General features: G+C 39.3%; 1 protein-coding gene across 2 annotated transcripts in view; it reads left to right on the forward strand.

Annotated features, from left to right (window-relative positions):
• Positions 1-24,065, forward strand: part of GABRG2 (gamma-aminobutyric acid type A receptor subunit gamma2) — a 193,951-nt gene that overhangs the window by 134,064 nt on the left and 35,822 nt on the right. For both annotated transcript variants that reach the window (XM_089663399.1, XM_089663461.1), the window contains exon 7: positions 15,623-15,775. In XM_089663399.1, the coding sequence (XP_089519525.1) occupies positions 15,623-15,775 (153 nt within the window). The remainder of the gene's footprint in view (positions 1-15,622; positions 15,776-24,065) is intronic.

A 24,065-nucleotide genomic window follows, 5' to 3' on the forward strand; every position in this document is an offset into this window, starting at 1 on the left:
CACCTGAATCCAGGCTCTTCAGTAAAATACTTCACTCCCCATTCTCTCATAATCTTTTGCAGTGAAAATGTCTCTGCTGGGTTCTTGTTTTACTTTGCATGCCCCAGACCCATTAATTTTTATGGGTGTAGCACTGCCCCCTTAGGAGTTGCTGTATTATTTTTGGGATCACTGTTGTTCTGGACCCCTCTCTAAATGCCCAACCCCTGCTGACACCACAGTATGCTCTTAACTGGAATAAATCACGAAACTAGACTTGTAAGAGGTTTATATCAAACTTCGATTTAACTTGGTAACACAGCATAAACAGAATTGGCATGCGCAAAGTCAGTTGTTACTTGTGTCAGCTTTAAATAAGAGAAAGATAACACTTATCACCTAGTCTCAGCTACTGTTAGCAGGCCTGCTTTTCAGAAACTAACCCAATACCTTAAACCTGATGTGGCTTTATAGTCCCTAGTGAACAGTGAGAACTATCAAACAGCTAGACTAGCTCACTTCGGGCCCTCAGGACCTGATGGCAGGGAGGTAGCCTGAAACAAGAAAAGAGCTCTTTACCCCAACAACCAATGTCCTCTTAAATGAAGAGTGTTCTGCGTGCATGATGGGGCCCAGTGTGTGCACAATGAGAGGAAGTGTGAATGATGATTCTCTGAGAAACAATGCAATCAATAAAGGGAAGAACAGCACTGTCTCTGAAAGCAGAAATTAACTTGTGCAATGTTACTTTAATGCACTAGTCACTAGTAGACCTAAACAAGTAAGATATTAAGCTGGCAGAAGTGACTCTTTAGACAGAGCAGCTCCTCTGTGGACTGCAAGGCTATTGGCACAATAGGAAAATGTCTTTTTAAGAAAGTAAATTGATGATGCTAGTGACACAGCCATGGTTTGGCCTGTGGGAATGCTGTCCTGCTATCAGTTCTGATGATAAGGCTGTGTTGGGTATGGTAAAACAATAGCAGCTGGGGTAACTAGACCGCAAGTTATAATAACTATGTGCAATGTCCGCAACTGACACTTGCTCCATATTTGCTATTTTCCTGCACACAGTGTTCCCTTTCCTTGGTAATGCTTGGGACTCTCACCCGAGGGATGGCATCTGGCGAATTCTGGTGGTCCCTCTCTCTCCTCCGATGAGGCCTCTATGCACTCTCCAGTCCTGTCTGCAGCATTTAGTTCAGTCTCCTGCTGGCAGATTAGCTTTCTAGACAATGCAGCAAGGTCAGCGATCAGCAGATTCTTTTTACCTCTCCTCTCTCTTTTTCCACGGTCCGATCCTGATCCGATCCTCTGACATTCAGCTCACTCCTCTCTCCAGATCTCTCCCCTCTCACTTCCTCCCCCAGTCTCCCGGGCTCTTGTATAAATATCTCTTCGCCCACACTCCAGCCCTTCTGGGAAATTTAGTTCCTAGATGCACTGCTCCTTAGTAAAGTCCTGCAGTTCAGCATACAAGCATACAAGTTCCATAGGGCTATTCTACAGAGTGTGAATGCCACTGTTCTGCAGGACATTGCCATCTTTTGTTCGCTTTAACATCCTTTAACAGTAAGAAGAGGACTTGGCAGGGACATTTTTGGGGTAAGGTTGGGTGAGACATGGCAGGGTGCACAATGAAAGTTGCTGAGATTGGGAGGAAAGTCTTTCAGCAGCTGGGCTGCACTGCACTTTTCATCTAGTTCATAAATTTAATTTAACTTAATATATTGGATTGCAAACAAATTATAATTCAGAATGCCTTGCCACAGTAATGAATTTGCCCTTATTTTAAAAATTACCTAAAGTAGGATTCCAGCAATGTAGCTTATTAGTGTCTGATATCACTTATTAATAACGATCTAAAATTAATGATGAAATTATATGCCAATCACATTTTATATTATTATTATATGCCAATCACTTTTTTTAGCCACACATATACGTGTTGATCAAGTCAAATTCCTGCCATGAAGGCAGGCTGCAGAGCAGATTCAACAGACAATAGCTTTGATCTCTCTATTATGCTCCAATTGGGATGGATTGTGGACAAGACAGAGACAGCTACTTTCCTTGGACATACACAAGTCCTTTGATTCTCTGCCCTGGCCCTTTTTTTTCCATACCCTGCAGCGTTGGAACTTTGGACCAAAGTTCCTCATCCTCCTTGGCGTCTTATACTCCAATCCTTCTGCTAATGTTATCACTTATGGACACAACTCGGATCTCATACATATCAGAAATAGTTGCCCCTTACCTGGTTATGATGACATCACACTTTGGGCATGAGTGGGCAAAGCTACATGTTTCAGAGCAGAGTCCCCTTTATCAGACACCCTTTTGCCTTACAAAGGGGACTCTGCCCTGACCATGTTGATAAGCTGTGGTTTATCCATGTGTATGTGAGTGCAATACTTATCATCCAGTTTTTTTAATTGATTTTCCTATCACTACTACTCTTAGACAGTGGCACTCTCTCTCCCCCTTCCTGTTTTCTGTGTTTACGTGACCATTGGCAGGAAAACTCCGGAACTCATTTAAAGGAGAGACTGCGTGTGTTTCCTTAATTGGAATCATTATATTATATGAGCATTACCTTGAGATTTATTGCCAATCACCCCTTGTTCCTCTAGCTCTGAGGGTTGTACACTGGTCTTGCTCCTTTTGGGTTTCAAGTATATCTCCTTGTGGGGAAATATTTGATATTGCTTTTAATTTCAGAGCTGGTGGTAACCCTGCCTAACCTAATCAAACTTCTGTTTGACTTTGGGACTCTTTCTGGCTTGAAGGTGAATCAAACCAAATCGGAGGTGCTCAGTGTCAACCTTCCTGACTTGCTCACGGCTGCTGTTAAAACCTCTTTTCCATTAAACTAGTGTACTCATTCACTCCCGTATCTCAGAGTAAAACTTATCTCTGATATTTCCTATTGCACCAGGTGAACTATGCCCCTTTATATCAGCTAAACTTAAATTTTGGTAAACGTATACTCTCCTGGATAGGTAGGATAGCAGTCCCTAAAATGACCTCACCCCTAAGAATATTGTATTATTTCTGGTCTTTACTGATAATTTTACTGTCCCCTTACCTGAAGAATCTTCAGTTGCTATGTTTTAAACTCTGACAGATGTCAGGTTGCTTGCTCGGCCTTGCTTGTCCCCAAACCCAAAGAGGGCCTAGGGGCACCTCATCATAAAGATAATATAGATTGGCCCGGTTAATCCAGCTGACACAGATATTTTCTTCAACATACAAGCCTGACTGGGTTATACCTGAGGCTCAGACAGACAACCCACATTCATTCGACTTATGACTTATGGCTTCCATTTAAAGATCATATAGCTATTTTAAGCCCCCCATTTCTGCATTCCCTCCAGATATGCCTGATACTCCAGAAAGTCCTGCACATTGTTTCTCAGGGTGAGTTTCATTATTCGGAACTGCTGAGGATCATGCCTTTGCAACATGCATCAACCTATGGAGCCTATGGCAAGGTGACCATTCAGAGAACAATTGGAAAACAGGGACAGAGTGCTGTAACCCCATAACTAAAAGTGCCTGTGCAAGGAGATTTTTCTCAAAATGATTAAGCACTATTTTATTGAAAGCTGCAAATTTAATTGGAAATGACTTCTAAATTTATTTTAAGGCTTATATGAGATTTTAGTGTTTGAGTTTACATTTACTTTAAATAAAGAAAGGTTGAAATACTTCCCTTTCATTGCAGAAACATTTGCTCTAGGCTTCTTCCATTGCTTGTGTCAAAAGCTTACATGTGATTGAAGTTCTTGTATTTTTAAGTTAGTTTATATAACTAATAGATACTGAAGATTGCTACCATATACAAATTAATCATTATATACAGACCGCTGTTCTAAATGGTTTATGTAAAAAAAATGTTAAAATACATAATAAAACCATTTTTTGGGTCCCCACAGTAACACGAATATGCCCCAGTGTTTCAATCTCAAAGTTGTGTCAAACACCGTCTGCATATTGCACCAAAATATGAGGAGTCCCAAGTTTAAAGCAAAAATGAATTTTGGTGCAACTTATGCAGGGATCATAATTTATGACCTCTAATATGGTCCATTATCAAGTAATTGTTTGTATTCTATAATGGCAGCTCACATCCATCCATCCATAAACTGTTCCATAAGTTGAATGTCAGATACCCTATTACACCAATGTTCGAATATAGGTTGAGTAATTTGTTTCCACAGGGCCAGTATACACTCTCCAGCCACTTTATTAGGTACACCTTGCTAGTGCCAAGAAAATATCCCCCACACCATTACACCACCACCAGCCTGAACCGTTGATACAAGGTAGGATGGATCCATGCTTTCATGTTGCTCACGCCAAATTCTGACCCTACCATCTGAATGTCGCAGCATGCAGTCTACCCATTCCCCTCTGACCTCTGACATCAACAAGGCATTTTCATCCACACAACTGCTGTTCAACATATATTTTCTCTTTTTCTGACCATTCTCCGTAAACCCTAGAGTTGGTTGTGCGTGAAAATCCCAGAAGATCAGCAGTTTTTGAAATACTCAGACCAGCCCACGTGGCACCAACAACTATGCAACATTCAAAGTCACTTAATGCCCTTTCTTCCCCATTCTGATGCTCAGTTTGAACTTTAGCAATTAGTCTTCACCATGCCTTAATGCAATGAGCTGCTGCCATGTAATTAGCCAATTGGCAATTTGTGTTACCAAGCAATTGGACAGGTATGCCTAATAAAGTGGTTGATGAGTGTACATGCTTTTGCAACATTCAGAAGATGTTTTAGAAGTGATTTTTTTTAAGTTTGATAGATAAATGTTTATCATGCAAGTGATGGGGCTAGCGAGTCAACAAGGGACCATCTGGTAAAATTTTAATGGTAAATTTAACTTCTGACCAAAGAGTATTATTGTTGGACAGTCCCAGAAAATATGTAAAAGAGAGCCTTCTGCCTTTTGACAGCGCCAGCATAGGGGAGATACTTGATATTATGTAAAACTTGTGGTGTTTTATACCACCTGATAAGTATTTTATAACCATTTTCTTGATATGTGTTTGCCAGTAAGGCTTTATGAGAAAAAATAGAATTTTAGCTGTTCCCATTTTGTCAAGAAACCCTGGTCCTATTGATGGTCTCCAACTATCAGCAAAGAATAGGATTGCAATAGGGCATGTCTATCACTGCTTTGGCACTGCTTTATTGCAAATCCTCTTTCCTGGGTTTTCATCATTAATCATTCCATTACAGAAAGATTTGACAGAAAGTGCTCCTAACGTAGCCTGCCTTTGTATTGTAGCATGCTGAGAGCTTTAGGGCTGCATTTTCTGCATTGCCTTCTCTAGATAGGATATAGATGAACTATGGCTCTTGAAACTAATACAGTGGATCCACTTTATGAGAATATTCATAGTAAAAATGTTAAATACTAATATTTTTTAGAAACAGGACTAAAGTCCCCACATGTAGCATACAATACTCAATATGCTAATGATATAGCTGCAGTTTAGGAACATCCACAGATGACTCGGCAGCTGGAATTTGGAATCGTAACTCTCTCTAAAAAAAGTAAAGTAATGATGAAACTAGTAGTGGGGTGGGGGGGAGTTATTACATGATTCTTGAATTAAAATATTCTTTAGAGAAGCTAACGATAACATGATCAGGGCCATTAACTCCATACATTGGGCAGATACCACAAAGTATGCCGCTATGCTTCACATGAATGCCGAATAGGCATTTGATCAAGTTGAAGGGCTGAATATGATGAAGGTGTAGCAGCGAATGTCTTTCACTGAATGAGGGATTTATATTCCTCTCCAATGGTGTCTATCAGAATAATTGGCTCTTTCTTAGCACCCTTTTTACTCCACAAAGGAATTAGAGAAGGCTGTCCACAAAATTAGACAAACACAAGGTTGCTGGATATGCAGATGGCCTACTTTTTTGTGACCCAACATCTAACATCTCTACCCAATCTGTTAACTGAATTCCATCTAGCTCTCGAATTTTAACTTGCAAAAAACAAAGTACAGAATATCATGACCCACGAGATGATGGATAGTCTTCAGTACCACTTTCCATTCAAATGGACATCAGGACACCTAAAATACTTAGAGATCAAGCTCATACCTAAAGTGGGAGAGATACATACCAAACCAACTTTCCACACTTCTTGACCAAGACTAAAAAAGATCTAGTGCTATAATCAAAGTACAAACACCGTTTGGGAGGTGTAGTGCATTAAAAACAATGATACTCCCCCACCTATTATACTTATTTCAAACACTTCGAATACACATTACTAATCACTTTTTGGGACAACTGTGGAGTGAATTTGGAAAGTTCTTATGGACAAGAAAGGCACACAGAATTTAAAATCAATTATTAACCAGGCACAAAAAACAAGGTGGCATTGGTTTTCCTGATGGTTTCCAGTATCATAGGACAGCACACATGTCACAGATCCTGATCTGATGCATCCCAAATTTGACCAAATGTTGAATCCAACCTGAGCAATCTTTCTCTTATTGAATACTAGGGAGCCTCTCCTGGTTACAGTCAGAAATCCCCCGCCAGCTTCTTAACCACTCAATAGTCGGCATAACACTACCTGTAGTGAAATCACTCAGGTCTGTAATATTATCACCTACTAGTCCTTTTAGATTGACTCCAGTCATCTCAAACCCTCATTTCACACCAAGCCTCCATGATGGGTCTTTCATATCAACTCTTTAAGATTAGTAATATAGGATAATGCACTTTTTTTGGGATGGTACTTGGCAATCCTTGGCAGATATTCAGTCAATGTTTGATCCTTCTCTGCCAATTTTGTAAAATGTTGCAATTAGGACACTTCATCTCCGACACTTGGGGTAAGATGACAACTTTTCCTAACCACATGGAATTTGAAAAATGATTCCTGGATGAGGTAGAGGTCCCATATAGCTTATCACTCTTTTAACATATATTATCCTGCCCCCCAGACTGATCAACAACAAGACAGAATCACAAAAATGACACATAAGGCATCAGTTTCATGCAGTGTTCAGCTTGTAGTTCTCAATGAACTACCATGATGCTGTTGAGCGCTGCGGTAGCTCATTGATTCTGCCTGTCAGTGTATTGCCTGCCTGTATGATGTACAGGCAAACAGATTACACTGACTGTCTGAAGGAGACCTGCATGGCACCAGCGATTTACTTTCCAGGCTTCTAAAATAAAAATGAAACGCACATTTTTTTACCTGCAAAAAAATTTGCATTTATTATTTTTGTTAAAAGGTGAACTTATCCTTTAATGTTCTTTTTTTGCATGTTTTTGCTCTTATTTGCTAAAGATAAGAAAAATATGTGCAAATGGTTTAGAGAGATATATTTACAGCTCCTTTTAAGGTTTATTTTTAGAATTCATGACAGAAACGACAGCTTAAATCAGCAAGAATAGTTTAAGCAACAGGATGAGTATTATGTGACTTTTCACCAAGCATAATTATCTACATCAGACTGCAACACTGGGTTATTTTTAAATGCTTCCAAAATATCTCATAAAAAAGAAGTTTGTTTCCTCAAAAATAGTTCTGTTAATTGCGTCATCATGTTTGTGTTTAATAGCTTAAAGGCTCAGTCTACCGTTTTATGTCTAGGATATGCTGATAGTGAGAACATGTACAGTTAGATCCATAAATATTTGGACAAAGGCACAATATTAGTTTTTTTCAGTTATTTACCAAAACATATTCAAGCTATAGTTATGTAATGGGCTGAAATTGCACACTCTCAGGTTTAATTTGAACATCCAAATTGGAGGAAGGGTTTAGGAATTACAGCTCTTAAGAGTAGTCATCCCCCTTTTTCAAGGGACCAAAAGTCATTGGACAATTGAATATAATCATAAATAAAATGTTAATTTTTAATATTTTGTTGAGAATCCTTTACTGGCAATGACTTCCTGAAGTCTGGATCCCATGGACATTACCAAAGACTGGGTTTCCTCCTTTCTGTTGCTTTGCCAGGCTCTAAATGCAGCTGTCTTTGGTTGTTCTTTGTTTGTGGGTCGTTCTGCCTTTAGTTTTGCCTTAAGCAAGTGAAATGCATGCTCAGTTGGGTTAAGATCAGGTTATTGACTCTGCCATTGCAGAATAGTCCACTTCTTTTCCTTCAAAAGATCCTGAGTTGCTTTTGCAGTGTGATTTGTATCATTGTCCATCTGTACTGTAAAGCGCCGTCCAATCAACTTTGCCGCATTTGGCTGAATTTGGGCTGACAGTATATCTTTAAACACTCCAGAATTCATCTGGCTACTTCTGTCTTTTGTCACACCATCAATCAACAGCAATGACTCAGTGCCACTGGAAGCCATGCATGCCCATGCCATCACACTGCCTCCACCATTTTTTACAGATTTGTTTTACAGAAGGCTGCTCCTAGCCTTCTTCACACTCTTTTCTTCCCGTAATTCTGGTTCAGATTAATCTTAGTTTCATCCATCCAAAGAATGCTTTTCCAGAACTGGTCTGGCTTTTTTAGATGTTTTTTGGCAAAGTCTAATCTGGCTTTTCCATTCTCCAGGCTTATGAATGGTTTGCACCTTGGGTGAACCCTCTGTATTTGCTCTCGTGAAGTTTTCTCTTGATTGTAGATAATGATATGCCCACCTCCTGGAGAGTGTCCTTCACTTGTCTGGATGTTGTGAATGGGTTTTTATTTACCATAGAGAGGATCCTGTGATCATTCACCACTGTTTTCTTCCGTGGACGTTCATGCCTTTTTATGTTGCTGAGCTCACCAGTGCTTTCTTCTTTGCTCAGAATGTACCAAACTGTTGATTTGGCCACTCCTAATGTTGCTGCTATCTCTCTGATGGATTTGTTTTGTTTTTGAAGCCTTACAATGGCCTATTTCACTTGCATGGACAGCTCTTTTGAACACATGATGTAGGTTCAAAGCAATTGATTCCAAATGCAAATACCACACTTAGAATCCACTCCAGACCTTTTACAAAGAAATAACAATGGAGTAGCCCATGCCTGGCCATGAAACAGCTTTTGATTCAATTATCCAATTACTTTTAGTCCCTTTAAAAAGGGGGGATGTCTAATCTTAAGAGCTGTAATTCTTAAACCCTTCCTCCAATTTTGATGTACATACCCTCAAATTAAACCTGAGAGTGTGCACCTGAAAAAGAACTAAAATTTTGCCTGTGTCCAAATATATATGGACCTAACTGTAGTAATACATTTTGTTTCCATACACCTTTGAAAATGAGAGAGTGGGAACCATTCATAATGACCACATCAGGTGGTCATTCTATAGTGTACATCTTGTCAATAGGGTGCCCAAGAAATATAAGAATATATAATTTGGTTTAACTCTCCAGCATCCTGCATAAATTTAGCTTCATTTGCCAACTTTCCTCAAGTGAATGTGAGAGTTTTGTGATGCCAAGTACAGGAAACAAAATACAGATACTGTATATGGAAATGGTAAGTTTAGTGTAAATTACTGAAGTGCAGAGAATTAAATGTGCGGCAATTTGTACAGCAACAAGCAAGTTACAATGAGTGCATTATGTATTGCACATACAATTAAGCGTACATTTCCATTGTGAATCTATTAATAGCGATTATCCATTAGCGATGCTATGATTCCAAACCAATGATTTCTTTTGCATGCAGATTAATCTGCATTAGCTTGCAGCAAATATACAATTTAGCATGAACACATGCTTGTCATAATTTTCCCAATCTGGGGTAAATATCAGTTCAAGGAAATTAAAAAATCATCAATACCAGGGCTGCCCCCTTTCTCCTCTCCTCTTTGTGCTATCATTAGAGCCACTGCTGCGTAAACTCCGTTCCAACCCAGATATTAAGGGCGTTTCCGCAGCGGCTCAAGAGTATAAACTCGCCGCCTATGCGGATGACATTTTGCTGTTTCTAACGGAACCTCGGACCACCTTGCCCAATTTGCTTAAAGATTTCTCACTTTTTCAATACATGTCGAACCTTAGAATCAACCATTCAAAGTCATACGCCCTCAATGTCACCCTCCCTCCTGATGTAGTCTCATTTTGCCGATCGCAGTTCCCGTTTAGATGGGACAGTGAGACTCTCACTTACCTGGGCATTCAGCTTACGTGCGACCTCTCTGACCTTTATGTAAAAAACTTTATCCCAGCACTTAAATCCATTCAGGAAGATCTCACTAAATGGCATCGACCATGCTTTTCCTGGTTCGGCAAAGCTGCTATATTGAAAATGAACATTCTCCCCCGCCTCCTCTATTTATTTCAAACCTTACCTATCCAATTGCCACCCGCCTTTTTCGCTTCATGTAGGAGAATGTGCTCCTTCTTCCTTTGGAACCACAAGCGTCCGCGCATATCTTTCTGCCAATTGGTTCTCCCCAAATCCAGGGGTGGGATTGGGCTCCCAGACCTCAGGCAATATCATTGGGCCTGCCATCTTTGCAGAATTATAGATTGGAATATTCATTCGACTACCAAAGACTGGGTGCATCTCGAAAACTCCTTCTCTCCTTCTCCTATAGCTTCGATCCCGTGGCTCTTGACGAAACATACCCCCCAGGCCCTTCTCACTCATCCACTGATTGGCCCTACCTTGCGCATCTTCCGCTTGACATGCAAGTCGGCCTCCATCTCGGATGCCCCCAACCCTTTAACCTCCCTTTGCTTAAACCCGGACTTCCCTCCGGGTATGCACAAGGCCTTCCTGTCGGAACATTGGCCGTATGACCAGGTGAAAGCCGAACACTTTTTTCATAAAGGCCAATTGAAATCCTACTCCTCTTTGGCGAGCACCATGAAAGATCGTACCTTCCCCTTTTGGGCCTACCTTCAAATCAGGCATTTTCTCATATCCTCTGCTCACCGCCACAAATGGACTCGTCCTCTCACCCCCTTTGAATCAATTTGTTCTAAGGCTGAACCCCAGCGGCATCTAATCTCATCCATGTACCTCCTTCTCACCGGTGATGGGAATCCTAACTCGCTCCCTGCTTGCCGAGCTTGGAGGAGAGACCTTGATATAGATTTTTCTTCCTCAGATTGGGACCAAATTTTTACATACTCCCACAAATGTTCGCTGAATGTATCGACCCAAGAAAACGGATACAAGCTAGCTTCCCGTTGGTACATTACCCCTTCCAGAACTCATCGTTTTAACCCTTCTCTACCTAATAATTGTTGGAGATGTGGAGCACCTGATGGGTCCCTTCTCCATATCTGGTGGTCCTGTCCTATCGTCCTGCCCTTCTGGCGGGAAGTCCACCGTATAACCTCGTCAGTGTCCACTTTACCTCTCGATTTCTCCCCGGCCCAATTTCTCCTCCACCATACACCGCTCCCCAAACGTCTATACTTCCGATCGTTAGCAATGCATATGATTAATGCTGCTAGACTTTGTCTTCCTGTGCTTTGGAGATCTACTCAACCCCCCTCAATGAAAGATTGGTTCACTCGTCTGGGAAGAATTGCAGAGATGGAGGAGCTGATTGCTTCCTCCCAAGATAACCCGACTAAATTCTCCCATACTTGGTCGTGTTGGATCCACTTCCAAACGACCCCCGAATACCAATCCCTCATGGGTCTTTCTACCTGACTCTGAGCCAGACCTGTGGCTTTATATTACACTCTGTATTGTACTGACTCCTCGACCCTTGCTAGGCTGTCGATGACACTTTTCTATTATATCCTTTTCACTGATCAGGTAGTGAGACACTCCTTTTCCCTGGTGCCCGATTGTCTGCTTTATGTCTCTATCCCCTAGGGGACGAGCACACCAGCTCTGTCCTTGGAGCTTCCACCTATATGACATGTCTATCCATACCGCCCCCCCCTTAGTCTCCTTCCCCTTTGACCCTTACCCCCCTTCCCCCCCCTTTTTTTTTTTTTTTTCTTTGGCTTTCCAGCTTCTCACCATTTTTTGTTTTTTCTTTCCTCCCGACTCCTTCCTCGTTGTGCCCTGTACCTGCCATTACTGTCTTTGCTGTTTTTCACATCTTCTCCACTTAATTTTTTCCCTTTTTCTTTTTCCTCTACACTTATGTTTATTCCACTGTCCATAGGCAACCTAATCTCACACCCGGATTACACTTGCACATGTGCCTCTCCCATTCCATGGAGTAATTTTCATATGCGTTGGCTACCTTTGAGTGGTACCTTTGCTGCTCCTCCTGGATAACACCGAGCTTTCTATATTTTCGCTACTTCCTTGCACCAGAAGCCCAGCACCTTTAGCTTTATCCCCTTCCCCCCTACTCTGCTACTCGACGATAAAAGATATCTGGGGGTGCAAATAAATGATCCTGCTCATTTGGTGATATTTTGTATGCTATGTGGTGATTATGATTGGTGTTTGCCTTTTTTTTTTTTTTTTTTTTTTTTGCTGTGTTCTCGTGTTTTTTTTTTTTCCAAGTTCAACTTCATTATTGTTACAGGTGACACGAGAGGGCTTTATTATTTTGTTCGCCTGCATATTTCTTATTGTTTGGCATGTGCGATTTGTGTTTTACCGCATTTCTCTTTGGCACATTGTATTACATTGTACAATTTATACCATTTATATGTTTTGACTTTTTCTCAATAAACTTTGTGGAACAAAAAAAAAAAATCATCAATAATCAGTTCATTAATACAACATGTTAAGATCTTTCCATCTTGTTACTAAGGCATTTCTTTAATTATATATTGTCTCTTTATTTTCAATATGTTTAATAAAGAACTCACCATAATATGGATGGTGCACTGCAAGTAAATGCAATCTGCACAAATACATTTCTCTAGTAAAGTATTTAACTTTTTTATTTTTTATTGCCAACAATACACATTTTATAACTGTAAATAGAATTGAGAATTATTTAATTTCTACTATAGCCAAAATACTTTATGCATATACCGCAAAGTAAATATATGGTGAATGGTACATCCCAGTAAGTTATCGTTATGTTACAGAATTAACTACTATCCTGTGATTAGGAGTAACAGTGTAGATCTAGGTGTACAGGTTAAGCTCTTTCTAGCGTACTGTATACAGTATTTAATGTATTTTCTGTCAGATTTCTATTTACACAAGATAGTGCTGAGAATATAAATACAATGGTGTAGCGCTAATACATGAAAATTACTATAACCACATATAATAATATGATATTAATAGCAAAAAACATATACTGTGACACATATATAGTGATCTGATCCTCTCTGGGATCTTGAAGTGACAGGAAAAACCTGAAAAACCTGAAAAACACGCGTTGCGTCCTGAATATCACGTGACGTGACTGAACGCATACTACTGAAGTGGTAGTATATTTTACTATACAATTATTTTTATTTCATTTTTGGTATATTTTTATGTGTTACCAATTGGGGGAGATTGTTGTATGGTTTTCATATATTTGTTTTAATATTTGGAGTTTTTTTGTGAAGTTCTCACTAAGCATGAGTAACTTTATATAGGAGTTATATCCACCTTTGCAGGGATTCACTTTCATGTGTCACTTGTTTGGTTTGATTTTTTAGGCTGATTTTTAGCCACTGATCCCAATTAGGGATTTGGGTTGTCTGTTTGTTACTGTGTGTGTGTTCACTAAATTGGGTCCAATTAGGACCACGTGTTTTTCCCGTTTTTCCTGTCATTTCAAGATCCCAGTGGGCTGAATGAAAAAAAAAACCTGACAGATTACTGTACTAACACAAGCGGTGTTAGTACATTAATCTCCCCCACTGTTTTTCTGTTCTGGCAGAGGGACTGCCCCCCCACACCAGAACACTCCGGTCAGTGCTTTCTGCTATTGGCTAAGAGCGCTGATCGGAAGCCAAGTGGCAGACCTTTTTTTGGTCATGCCTCTTTCACAGAAGCCAGATGAACTTCCGGATTCTGTCAGACCAGGCACACGGGCCAAATGTTGGTTGGTTTCTGTTGAACTGGTGAATACCCCTTGATACACAGCCCATGTGTACTTAGGTTTAGACTTTTTTCTAAACGCAAAGGAAAAAATAAATTTATCCTGAGTGGACTTGCTTTGTACAATTTGATTAAATTACTGTATATCCTATTTCTCACCAATATTTCTAATTACTTTTGATTACCCTTTGTAAGTTAAAATAGTGTACACAATTGTTCTTTTATTACTTTAGGCATGGTATGGAAGTTGTTAAATGCACTAGAAAATAGATAATTAATAACCAAGTTTCACAAAAAATAGTCTTGCATAAAGGTTTGCTTTGAAGAATATGATACCCTAACATTTCATATTCCTGATATGTCTGTTGTACGTAATTGTGTTAAAAAGTATCCTGTTCTCTTTGTATTGCTTCTTTTGTGTGAAATACCTGGTGATCCTGCCAGTCCCCCTGCTCACCTATCTCAGACTGACTACTCTGTCATGACAGCACATCCATCTCAGTATGCTCAATTTTCTGGCTGTGCTGGGGGAACAACCTGTGTGTTCTCCAATAATCCGCGTAGTGCTATCACAACCCCCTGCACAGCCCTTAGCAGGGAAGATCAGTGTCCTGCTGTTTCTCCACCCCTCGCTCTCTAAACCTCTTATGCAGTTGAGAACAGAGATTATGTGATTTTATATTATATAGATTTTTACTGAATATATGTGTGTGTGTGTGTGTGTGTGTGTGTGTGTGTGTATATATATATATATATATATATATATATATATATATATATGCACAAATGTTTTGCCTTTCATTTCTATGTTAAACTGAATGTTAAAAAAATTAACAAACACCCCTGCTAAAACCAAGAGATGGTAGTAGGCGATCAGATTGAATCATGTTAATTAATTAGGTAAAAGAGCTTTATCTATATATGAGACAAAGATCATCAGGAAGACATAAAACTGTGTGCCTATAAACATAGAAGTAAATTCCTGGCGGTTACAAAACTATATATAGTAAGTCTGTCACTGGATAACTGTCTGGGCTGGAGCAAGGCTGCCTTCTCTGGAGGGTCGAGAACCCAAGTACTGAAACAGAAGAAGGGAGGGAAAAGAGAGGCGCCAAGCCACCAATAATGGAGTACAGTTTATTAAAACCAACAAGAATATACAGTGAAATTACGGATTCTGCCCTTCTTCTACTTCTAGTTTAATGTAGACAATGATACTTTGATCATTTATTGATGCTATTATTTATATTGCACAAGAAGCACAATTCACAAGACTACATGAATATTATTATTATTATTATTATTCATAATAATAACGCAAATAAAACAAATCAGAGCTAAAACCAAAATGCTCAGATTTATTTTTAAAACCACCTGTAAAAGAACCGTAGATTTTTTTATGGTCAGATTGGATTAATCAAACCATTTTGATAGATATTATTAGAGCAAGAAATAAAGAAAATAAAAATAAAAATCAATGGTCTGTGATCAATATTTTGGTGTTAACACTTCAACTGTGGGTGGTGGTGGATAAATCACCTATAGCTATAGCATGTTTATGGAAATTCCCTGCCCTAAGCTCAGCTTAATTTTCTGTTTACTCAATGTCACTACTGTATATTATACCATGTGCTTATATACTAAATGATATTTATGTTTGCTTTTGGTTAAGAAAATGACAACTCTGTTTTTCTCCTTTTCTTTCACAGGGGACTATGTAGTTATGACTGTGTACTTTGACCTGGCCAGAAGAATGGGCTATTTTACTATACAAACCTACATACCTTGCACTCTTATTGTTGTTTTATCCTGGGTATCATTTTGGATTAACAAGGATGCTGTTCCAGCTAGGACATCTTTGGGTAAGTTATAAAAAGATCCCAGAAGAAATGAGCAAAGTTGTGTGAACTGCAATTCAACTCATTTTTAGATTTTATTTAATATCAGCAAATGTTTAATGGTTTAGTGACATTACCCCCATCTGCCCTCCTTTATACCTTCATACAGGTAAGTTGTGGCACTCAACAAACTTTATATCCCTCCACCATCAAGACACTCACTTTTCTGCATGACTGACTATAACTTTCAGTAACCACTTCAGAACTGTAAGCAATATGGCATCCTCCAGATACAAGGAAATCTGTTCTATCTCTAATAACTACGTCTGTAACCTGGCACTCACAAGTCTCCATATGATGAAGCTCCAACAGAGTATCACTCTGACACAATCTGGAAATCCTTATAATCACCACAGAAAGACAAAATATGGATACAAGGAAAGTTCTTTGCAAGTGCATTATTATACTTTTTCATTGCCTATTATATATAAACCCATTTTAACTGTATAACATTCATGATTTATAAATTTGATTATGTCAAATTCAACATGAACCCCTTGATGCCAATGTCACACAAATATCCGACCTCACGGAACTGGGCTTTTTTCCATGGAGTCGCATATTTACGTACCAGTCTTTGTGCTGGGAGTGCGCAGCTTGGCGCACTCCCAGCATAGAGACCGTGGTGTCACTGAGTGCCCCGGGTCCCGTTCTAATGATCAGGACCCCCGATTCCGGGTTACATGATCGCTGTGATAGCCTCTGATTGGCTATCACAGTGATCAGTCACTGTACAGCCCAGCCCCCTTGCTTTTTTCTCTTTCTATGAATGGAGAAGAGAGATACATTGTATCTCTCTAACTCCTGGCATAGAGAGAAAAATACCTAGATCAAGGTTTGATCTAGTTCAGTGCCAGAGTTAGTGTTTGGGTCAAGGTCAGGGTCAAAGGTCAAGGTCAAAGGTCAGGTATTTTAAAAAATTGGTGTCAGTTAATGTTAATGTCAGTGTGTTTTAGGTAAAAAAAAAAAAAAAAAAGGCAAAAACAAAATGTGAACTATTGTTTCTGGGCTGTACTACAGGTACAAATAACATACACATATATGGTATTGCCGAGATCGTAAAGAGCTGGAAAATTTATTTTGGGTTGTTCTTTGGTGGTAGATTATGGTGGTAACAAGAAACACACAGCTAAATAAAAAAAATGATTTTTTTTTTTTACTATTTTGGGCCAGTTTTCCTTTGATAATAAATCAATCAGGAGCTATCTATTACCATTTACCACCAAATGAAAGCCCAATTTGTCCTGAAAAAATCAAGGTATAATCCACCTGGATGTACAAAGTAGTTGTGGTGATATGTATATATGGTTTTACTATCACATGTCAACATTGCAGAATTGTGCTTAGGCATTTAGATTTGTTTTACCCTTAGGCATGAAGGGGTTAAGGCTCTTCTGGACCTGAGTATTTAATAAACAACATGGAAAGGATCCTTTCATAGGAAGTCATAATCGATTTTTCAATTTATTATTTATGTATTACAGGTACTTATATTGCGCCATCAATTTATGCAGCGCTTTACACACATATATTTATATATATTACATTCACATCAGTCTCTAACCCTCAAAGGGTGTACAATATAAGGTCCCTAACTTACATTCATACACATACATGCAAACTCCAGGCAGGTGGTGCTGTGGTTGGGATTTGAACCAATGACCCTAGTACTGCCAGGCGGGAAGTGCTAACCATTTAGCCACTTATTGGAGCAATAATATCTCTCAAGGGTAGGGCTGTGCAAAAATCTACCTTAGGCTTGACTAGCAATTGAGCAAATATCTAATTTATGTTTAACCATGTGCCCTCCTGAGGATTTACCCCCCTTCCTGACCAGGCCATTTTTTGCGTTACTTTAACTGACAATTGTGCGGTCATGCAATGCTGCACCCAAATTAAATTTATGTCATTTTTTTTCTCTTGAATTGAGCTTTCTTTTGGTGGTATTTGATCGCCCATACATTTTTTATTTTTTGCGCTATAAAAAGAAAAGTCCATCAATTTTGAGAATAAAACAATATTTTTGACTTCTTGCTATTAAACATGTCCAGTAAAAAAAAAAAACTTAAAAATCTAATTTCGTCATAAATTTAGGCCAGACATGTCTTAGCTTAAAAAAAAATCCTAATAAGTGTAAATTTATTGGTTTACGTGAAAGTTATAGCGTTTACAAATGGAATTTTTTATTTTTACTAGTATTGGCGGCAATCAGCGAATTATAGTGGGACTGCGGGACTGTGGCGGGCATTCTGACACTGAGGGGAACTGACTTGGTGTCACTGACATCCCCAGTGACACCAATACAGTGATCAGTGCTAAAAGAAAGCACTAACACTGTACTAATGGCACTGGGCAGGAAGGGGTTAACATCTGGGGCAATCAAAGGGTTAACTGTGTGCTGTGTCTGTGTGCTTCACTGTAAGCACACTGCTTTGGATGGTTGTGATGTGCACAGCCATCCAAAGCAGTGTGCATTAGCTCTGTCTCTCTGATCCATGTAAATACCCTGGATGATGTCACGTGGGCGTAGCGTAACACATAAGGAAGGATTTTGCGAGCGATAGTGCTGGATGCCGGTTGCCTGGGAAGTGAATGCTGAGGCATACTTATGTACAATATCTTCTGCGTGCGTTGTCACTGACTTAATGTGAGTGTGTGCAGTATATTTTAATAAAGCACTTGATTTTATTCATACTTCACTATGGTCAGCAATTTCTGATTTGGAGCATCTAGATCTGTGGCCACTATCTGTTTCCACGATCGGAAAGGCGTGTATGTGTAGCAGTCAAAGTTGATAGTGGGCTGATCCTTATCCCTACTAGATCTGTGTGGGCATATGATGTGGTCTGTGGCTGGTTATTTACCTGGATCAGAGAGACAAATCTGTGGAGCAGTCTAGGCTGGAGGTTTGCTGTTTCTGAGCGATGTGAGACCTGTCAGGTCTTACTATGAGGTGAGAGACCATCCATGAGCACAGTGGTGATTTGCACAAAGATTCACTATGTTTAAATAATTAAATGCATGTGGAGCTTTATTTCACTTATTCAATGTGAAAACACGTTTATGGATTTCATTACATTTAAGATACTTTTATCACAGATTTTTTCTTGTATCACGGACTTTCTTCACTTGGTTTTTTGTTTTTTATTTATGTTCTCTTGTTATTCATACCTATATATTGGATGTATGACTTCTAGATAGACTACTCTGGGTTTGAGGTAAAATCCCACAAATTTGAGATTCACAACCCCCGCAGATTTTGTGCACATTCACCCTACTTTTTTAACCAATGCATGACCAACAGGCTTAGCTGGGACAAATACTGAGGTTTTTGAATAAACCTGTTCCCTGACTTTAAAAATAGGGGAGGGAGGCACAGAGCAGTTATAATATCTGTATATTGGAAGCTGCTATAGTGAAATCAGAGAAACTGCATATGGAAAGATTGGAATTAGTTAGGAAATACTTTTACTCTGATTGCTAGTTCTTTGGTCAATCAACCCCTTTGCTGACTTTTTTTATCTCTTGGTTGATTTTAGGTCACGTTTACCTGCTATCCTGTCAAATCAGCAAAGTTTCCCTAAAAAATGCATTTGTTTTAATGGGGTGGTACTTTAGGATTTTCATGTATTTTGGGAGTATATTTTTTATTTTATTTTATAGAACCTTTATTTTACATTAAACTGCAGCAAGGATTCACTTGTGAATTTATTTCAGGGGTATTATTTGGGGTGTTCATTTATTTTTGGATAATATTGGGTTCTATTTTATTTATTTTTTGTTATTACAGGTACAGTTGCAAGAAAAAGTATGTGAACCCCTTGGGATTACGTGGAGTTTTGCATGAATTGGGCATAAAATGTGCTCTGAACGTCATCTATGTCACAACAATAGAAGAACACAGTCTGCTGAACATAATACTACACAAACATTAGATGTTGCCATGGTTTAATTGCACATAACATGTAAACAGTGCAGGGAGGAAAAAGTTTGTGAGGCCCTAGCTTAATGACTTCTCCCAGAGCTAATTAGAGCCAGGAGTGAGCCAACCTTGACTCCAATCAGTGTGATGATATTGGATGTGTTACTGACAGCTGTCCTGCCCTTAAAAAACACACACCTGTTTTGGGTTTACTGGTTTCAAGAAGCACTGTCTGATGTGAACCATGCCTCGCAGAAAAGAGCTCTCAGAAGACCTACGATCAATAAGTGTTAACTTGCATAAAGCTGGAAAAGGTTACAAAAGTATCTCCAAAAGCCTTGATGCTCATGTGTCCACGGTAAGACAGACTGTCTACAAATGGAGAAAGTTTAGGACTGTTGCTACTCTCCCTAGGCGTGGTCGTCCTGTAAAAATGACTGCAAGAGCACAGCGCAGAATGCTGCATGAGGTAAAGAAGAATCCCAGAGTGTCAGCTAAAGACCTACAGAAATCTCTGGCACATGCTAACATTTTTGTTGACACATCTACAATAAGGAAAACATTAAACAAGAATGGAGTACATGGGAGGACACCACGGTGGAAGCCATTGCTGTCCAAAAAGAATATTGCAGCACGTTTGAAGTTTGCAAAAGAGCACCTGGATGTTCCACAGCCCTACTGGCAAAATATACTGTGGACAGATGAAACCAAGATTGAGTTGTTTGGGAAGAACACACAACACTATGTGTGGAGAAAAAAAGGCACCGCACACCAACATCAAAACCTCATCTCCACTGTAAAACATGGTGGAGGGAGAGTCATAGTTTGGGGCTGCTTTGCTGCCTCAGAGCCTGGATGGATTGTTGTCATTGATGGGAAAATGAATTCCAGAGTTTATCAAGACATTTTGCAGGAAAACGTATGACCATCTGTCCGCCAACTGAAGCTCCGCAGAGGATGGGTGATGCAACAGGACAATGACCCAAAGCATACAAGTAATTCAAAAAAACAATGGCTGCAAGAGCACAGAATACGCCTCCTGGAGTGGCCCAGTCAGAGTCCTGACCTCAACCCGATTGAAATGCTGTGGCATGACCTTAAGAGAGTGATTCACACCAGACATCCCAAGAATATTGCTACACTGAAACAGTTTTGTGAAGAGGAGTGGTCCAAAATGTTCTTCTATTGTTGTGACTTAGATGACGTTCAGAGCACATTTTATGCCCAATTCATGCAAAACTCCACGTAATCCCAAGGAGTTCACATACTTTTTCTTGCAACTGTACTTTTATAATGCTATCAATGTATCCAGTGCCGTACATATATATTATACATTCACATCATTCCCTGTCCTCAAGGAGCTTACAATCTAAGATCCCTAACTCACATTCCTACATAAACATACTAGGGTCAATTCAGACAGGAACCAATTTACCTACCACCATGTCTTTGAAGTGTGGAAAGAAATCAGAGTACCTGAAGGAAACCCATGGAGGCATAGAGAGAACATGCAAATGCTGTGCAGGTAGTACTGTGGTTGGGATTCAAACTGATGACTTTAGTGCTGCCAGGCAGAAGTTATAATTACTTATAGGTACTTTATTTTAGGTCAAAATACTTTTTTGTAACAAGGTTTCCCTTGCTTCCCTTACCACCAGGGGTGGTATTTTGTGGTTTCCAATTCATTTTAGTTTTTGGGTGCTCCAAGTGCAGCATTCACTTGTTATGATCTATTCTTGGATCTGCCCTTTGCTCACAGCATGCTGTTGCATCATTTAAAGGCATTGTATGCTTTCAAAAGTTTTTTTGTTTTAACTAGGTAATGTTGTAGCTATACCTCCATGTTTGTTTGCTTTACCTTGAACTCACATGTTGTGGATGTCCCTAAGGACAGACAACGTCATGCTCTGAGTTACACAGCAAAGTGTGCAAAGAAAATATCCCTCACACCATTACAGCACCAGCCTGAACCGTTGATACAAGGCAGGATGGATCTATGCTTTCATGTTGTTTACGCCAAATTCTGACCCTACTATCTGAATGTCACAGCTGAAATCAAGACCAGGCAACATTTTTCCTACCTTCTGTTGTCCAATTTTGGTGAGCCTATGTGAATTGCAGCCTCTGTTTCCTGTTCTTCGCTGACAGGAGTGGCACCCGATGTGGTCTTCTGCTGTTGTAGTCCATCTGCTTAAAGGTTCGACATGCTGTGCATTCAGAGATGGTATTCTGCATACCTTGGCTGTAACGAGTGGTTATTTGAGTTTCTGTTGCCTTTCTATCATCTTATCTGACCATTCTCCTCTGACCTCTAACATCAACACAGAATTTTTATCCACACAACTGCTGCTCACTGGATATTTTCTCTTTTTGGACCATTCTCTGAAAACCCTAGAGATGGTTGTGCGTGGAAATCCCAGTAGAACAGCAGTGGGGTCCAGACTTCAGGCAGTCATTGCCAGTAAAGGATTCTCAACAAAATATTAAAAATGAACATTTTATTTATGATTATATTCTATTGTCCAATTACTTTTGGTCCCTTGAAAAAAGGGGGGGGGGTGGCTACTCTTAAGAGCTGTAATTCCTAAACCCTTCCTCCAATTTGGATGTACATACCCTCAAATTAAACCTGAGAGTCTGCACTTTCAGCCCATATCCATTATATAACTATAGATTAAATATGTTTTGGTAAATACCTGAAAAAACTAAAATTGTGCCTGTGTCCAAATATATATGGACCTAACTGTATACGAATAACTAACTATATCTTGCCCCCACAAAAATGTACAGGGATAAGGATTATCCAAAGGTTCTAATATCATAGTGATTGAACCATATTAATGTGCCTGCTAGCCAATGGGAAGAATCTGTGAGCACATATCACTCCAAACAGACTCCTATAAAAGGTATAACACAGTAATATGGAATAGTCTTAATACTGTGGGGTTTATTTACTAAAGCTGGTGAGTGCAAAATTAGGCTCACTTCTGCACAGAAACCAATCAGCTTCCAGGTTTTATTGTGAAAGATTAGTTGAACAAGCTGAGGCTAGAAGCTGATTGGTTTCAATGCAGAGGGGAGACTGGTATTGCAGCTTCAGTAAAAAGAAAAACTCTGTGTCCTAATGGTAGGGTATCCTACAAGGCCTGATTCTACACATCCTCATATTTTATTTTGTACAAAAACATTGGATACTATATTCTGTTTATGTACACTTAAATTCATTTTAGTGTATTGTGAAAATACAGATTTGATAAACAGTTGCAAAATGTTGTTCAACATAGAAAATTGCAACTACCATCTATTTATTCTACCTCTGTGTTCAGAAAATATAAAATGTTTATGGGATTTAGTTAATTTTGTTATAATTTTTTATATTGTACTTTTAATGTTGCTGTTTAAGCTACATTAAGAGACTCTCTCCCCTGTGAATGGCATTAATTTATGTTTGCATTGGTACATGTTCCCTGTGACAATGTCCAGCGAACACATGCCCTTTTTAACTAAGGCTTGCAAACTGGTCTCTGACAGGGCTAGAAAAATACCATGATTTCCCTCTCATAGGTTTCAATGGGGTTTGATTCTATATTTGGGTTTAGTGGATTTTTCATGGGTTTGATGAACTTCTGAACTTTGCCTGGTTTGCTCAGCTCTAGTAGGGAAAACTGAAGTATAAACAGTGTTCTGTAGTAGCTACAATGTGATTTTGGGTAGTAATGTCTCAGGATTTTCACTGTACCCTTGGTTAATGCTAAGTCCATTTATTCATTGTATCCAGCCACCGCTTGCGATTTATAGCACTTTGATAAAAACTTTGAAACAGAACAGTGTTTTTCTGTAACAATAATAATAAAGCAAGCACTGACAATAATTAGGTAAGGCAAGGAAAGAGTTTTATGCCTGACTCATTGTCCAGGCACTTGTAGGGAAAACATCATGCAAAATAAAGTGAAGGAGGATGAGGAAGTTCATCATTTACTGGATTCTGAAGAGTATGAAGTAATGATGTAAGGTGAGGAAAAGAGTTTTGTGCCTGACTCACTGTCCAGGCACTTGTAGGCAAAATAAAGTCAAGGAGGATATTGAAAGTCATATTTCTGAGGAGTAGCAAATGATGTCACTGACATTTGTGTATTAAAACACCTGAAACTACGCACATGTCCATTTGCTCATTGTGCAAATACAGCACTAATGTTTACCTAACAGGCACTTTTTATTGGAATTGTCTAGAATTTAACCTTTTCACTCCAGCACCCTAGCTATGTTGTTGCTCTTGGTTGGTTGCTGCTATTCCATGATGCTTGAAGGGAGGATGATCTGTGATCTGGATGC

The sequence above is a fragment of the Staurois parvus genome, unplaced genomic scaffold, assembly GCF_062004578.1.
Source record: "Staurois parvus isolate SC_StPar_1 unplaced genomic scaffold, SC_StPar_1.0 ptg000006l, whole genome shotgun sequence".
Taxonomy (NCBI): Eukaryota; Metazoa; Chordata; class Amphibia; order Anura; family Ranidae; genus Staurois; species Staurois parvus.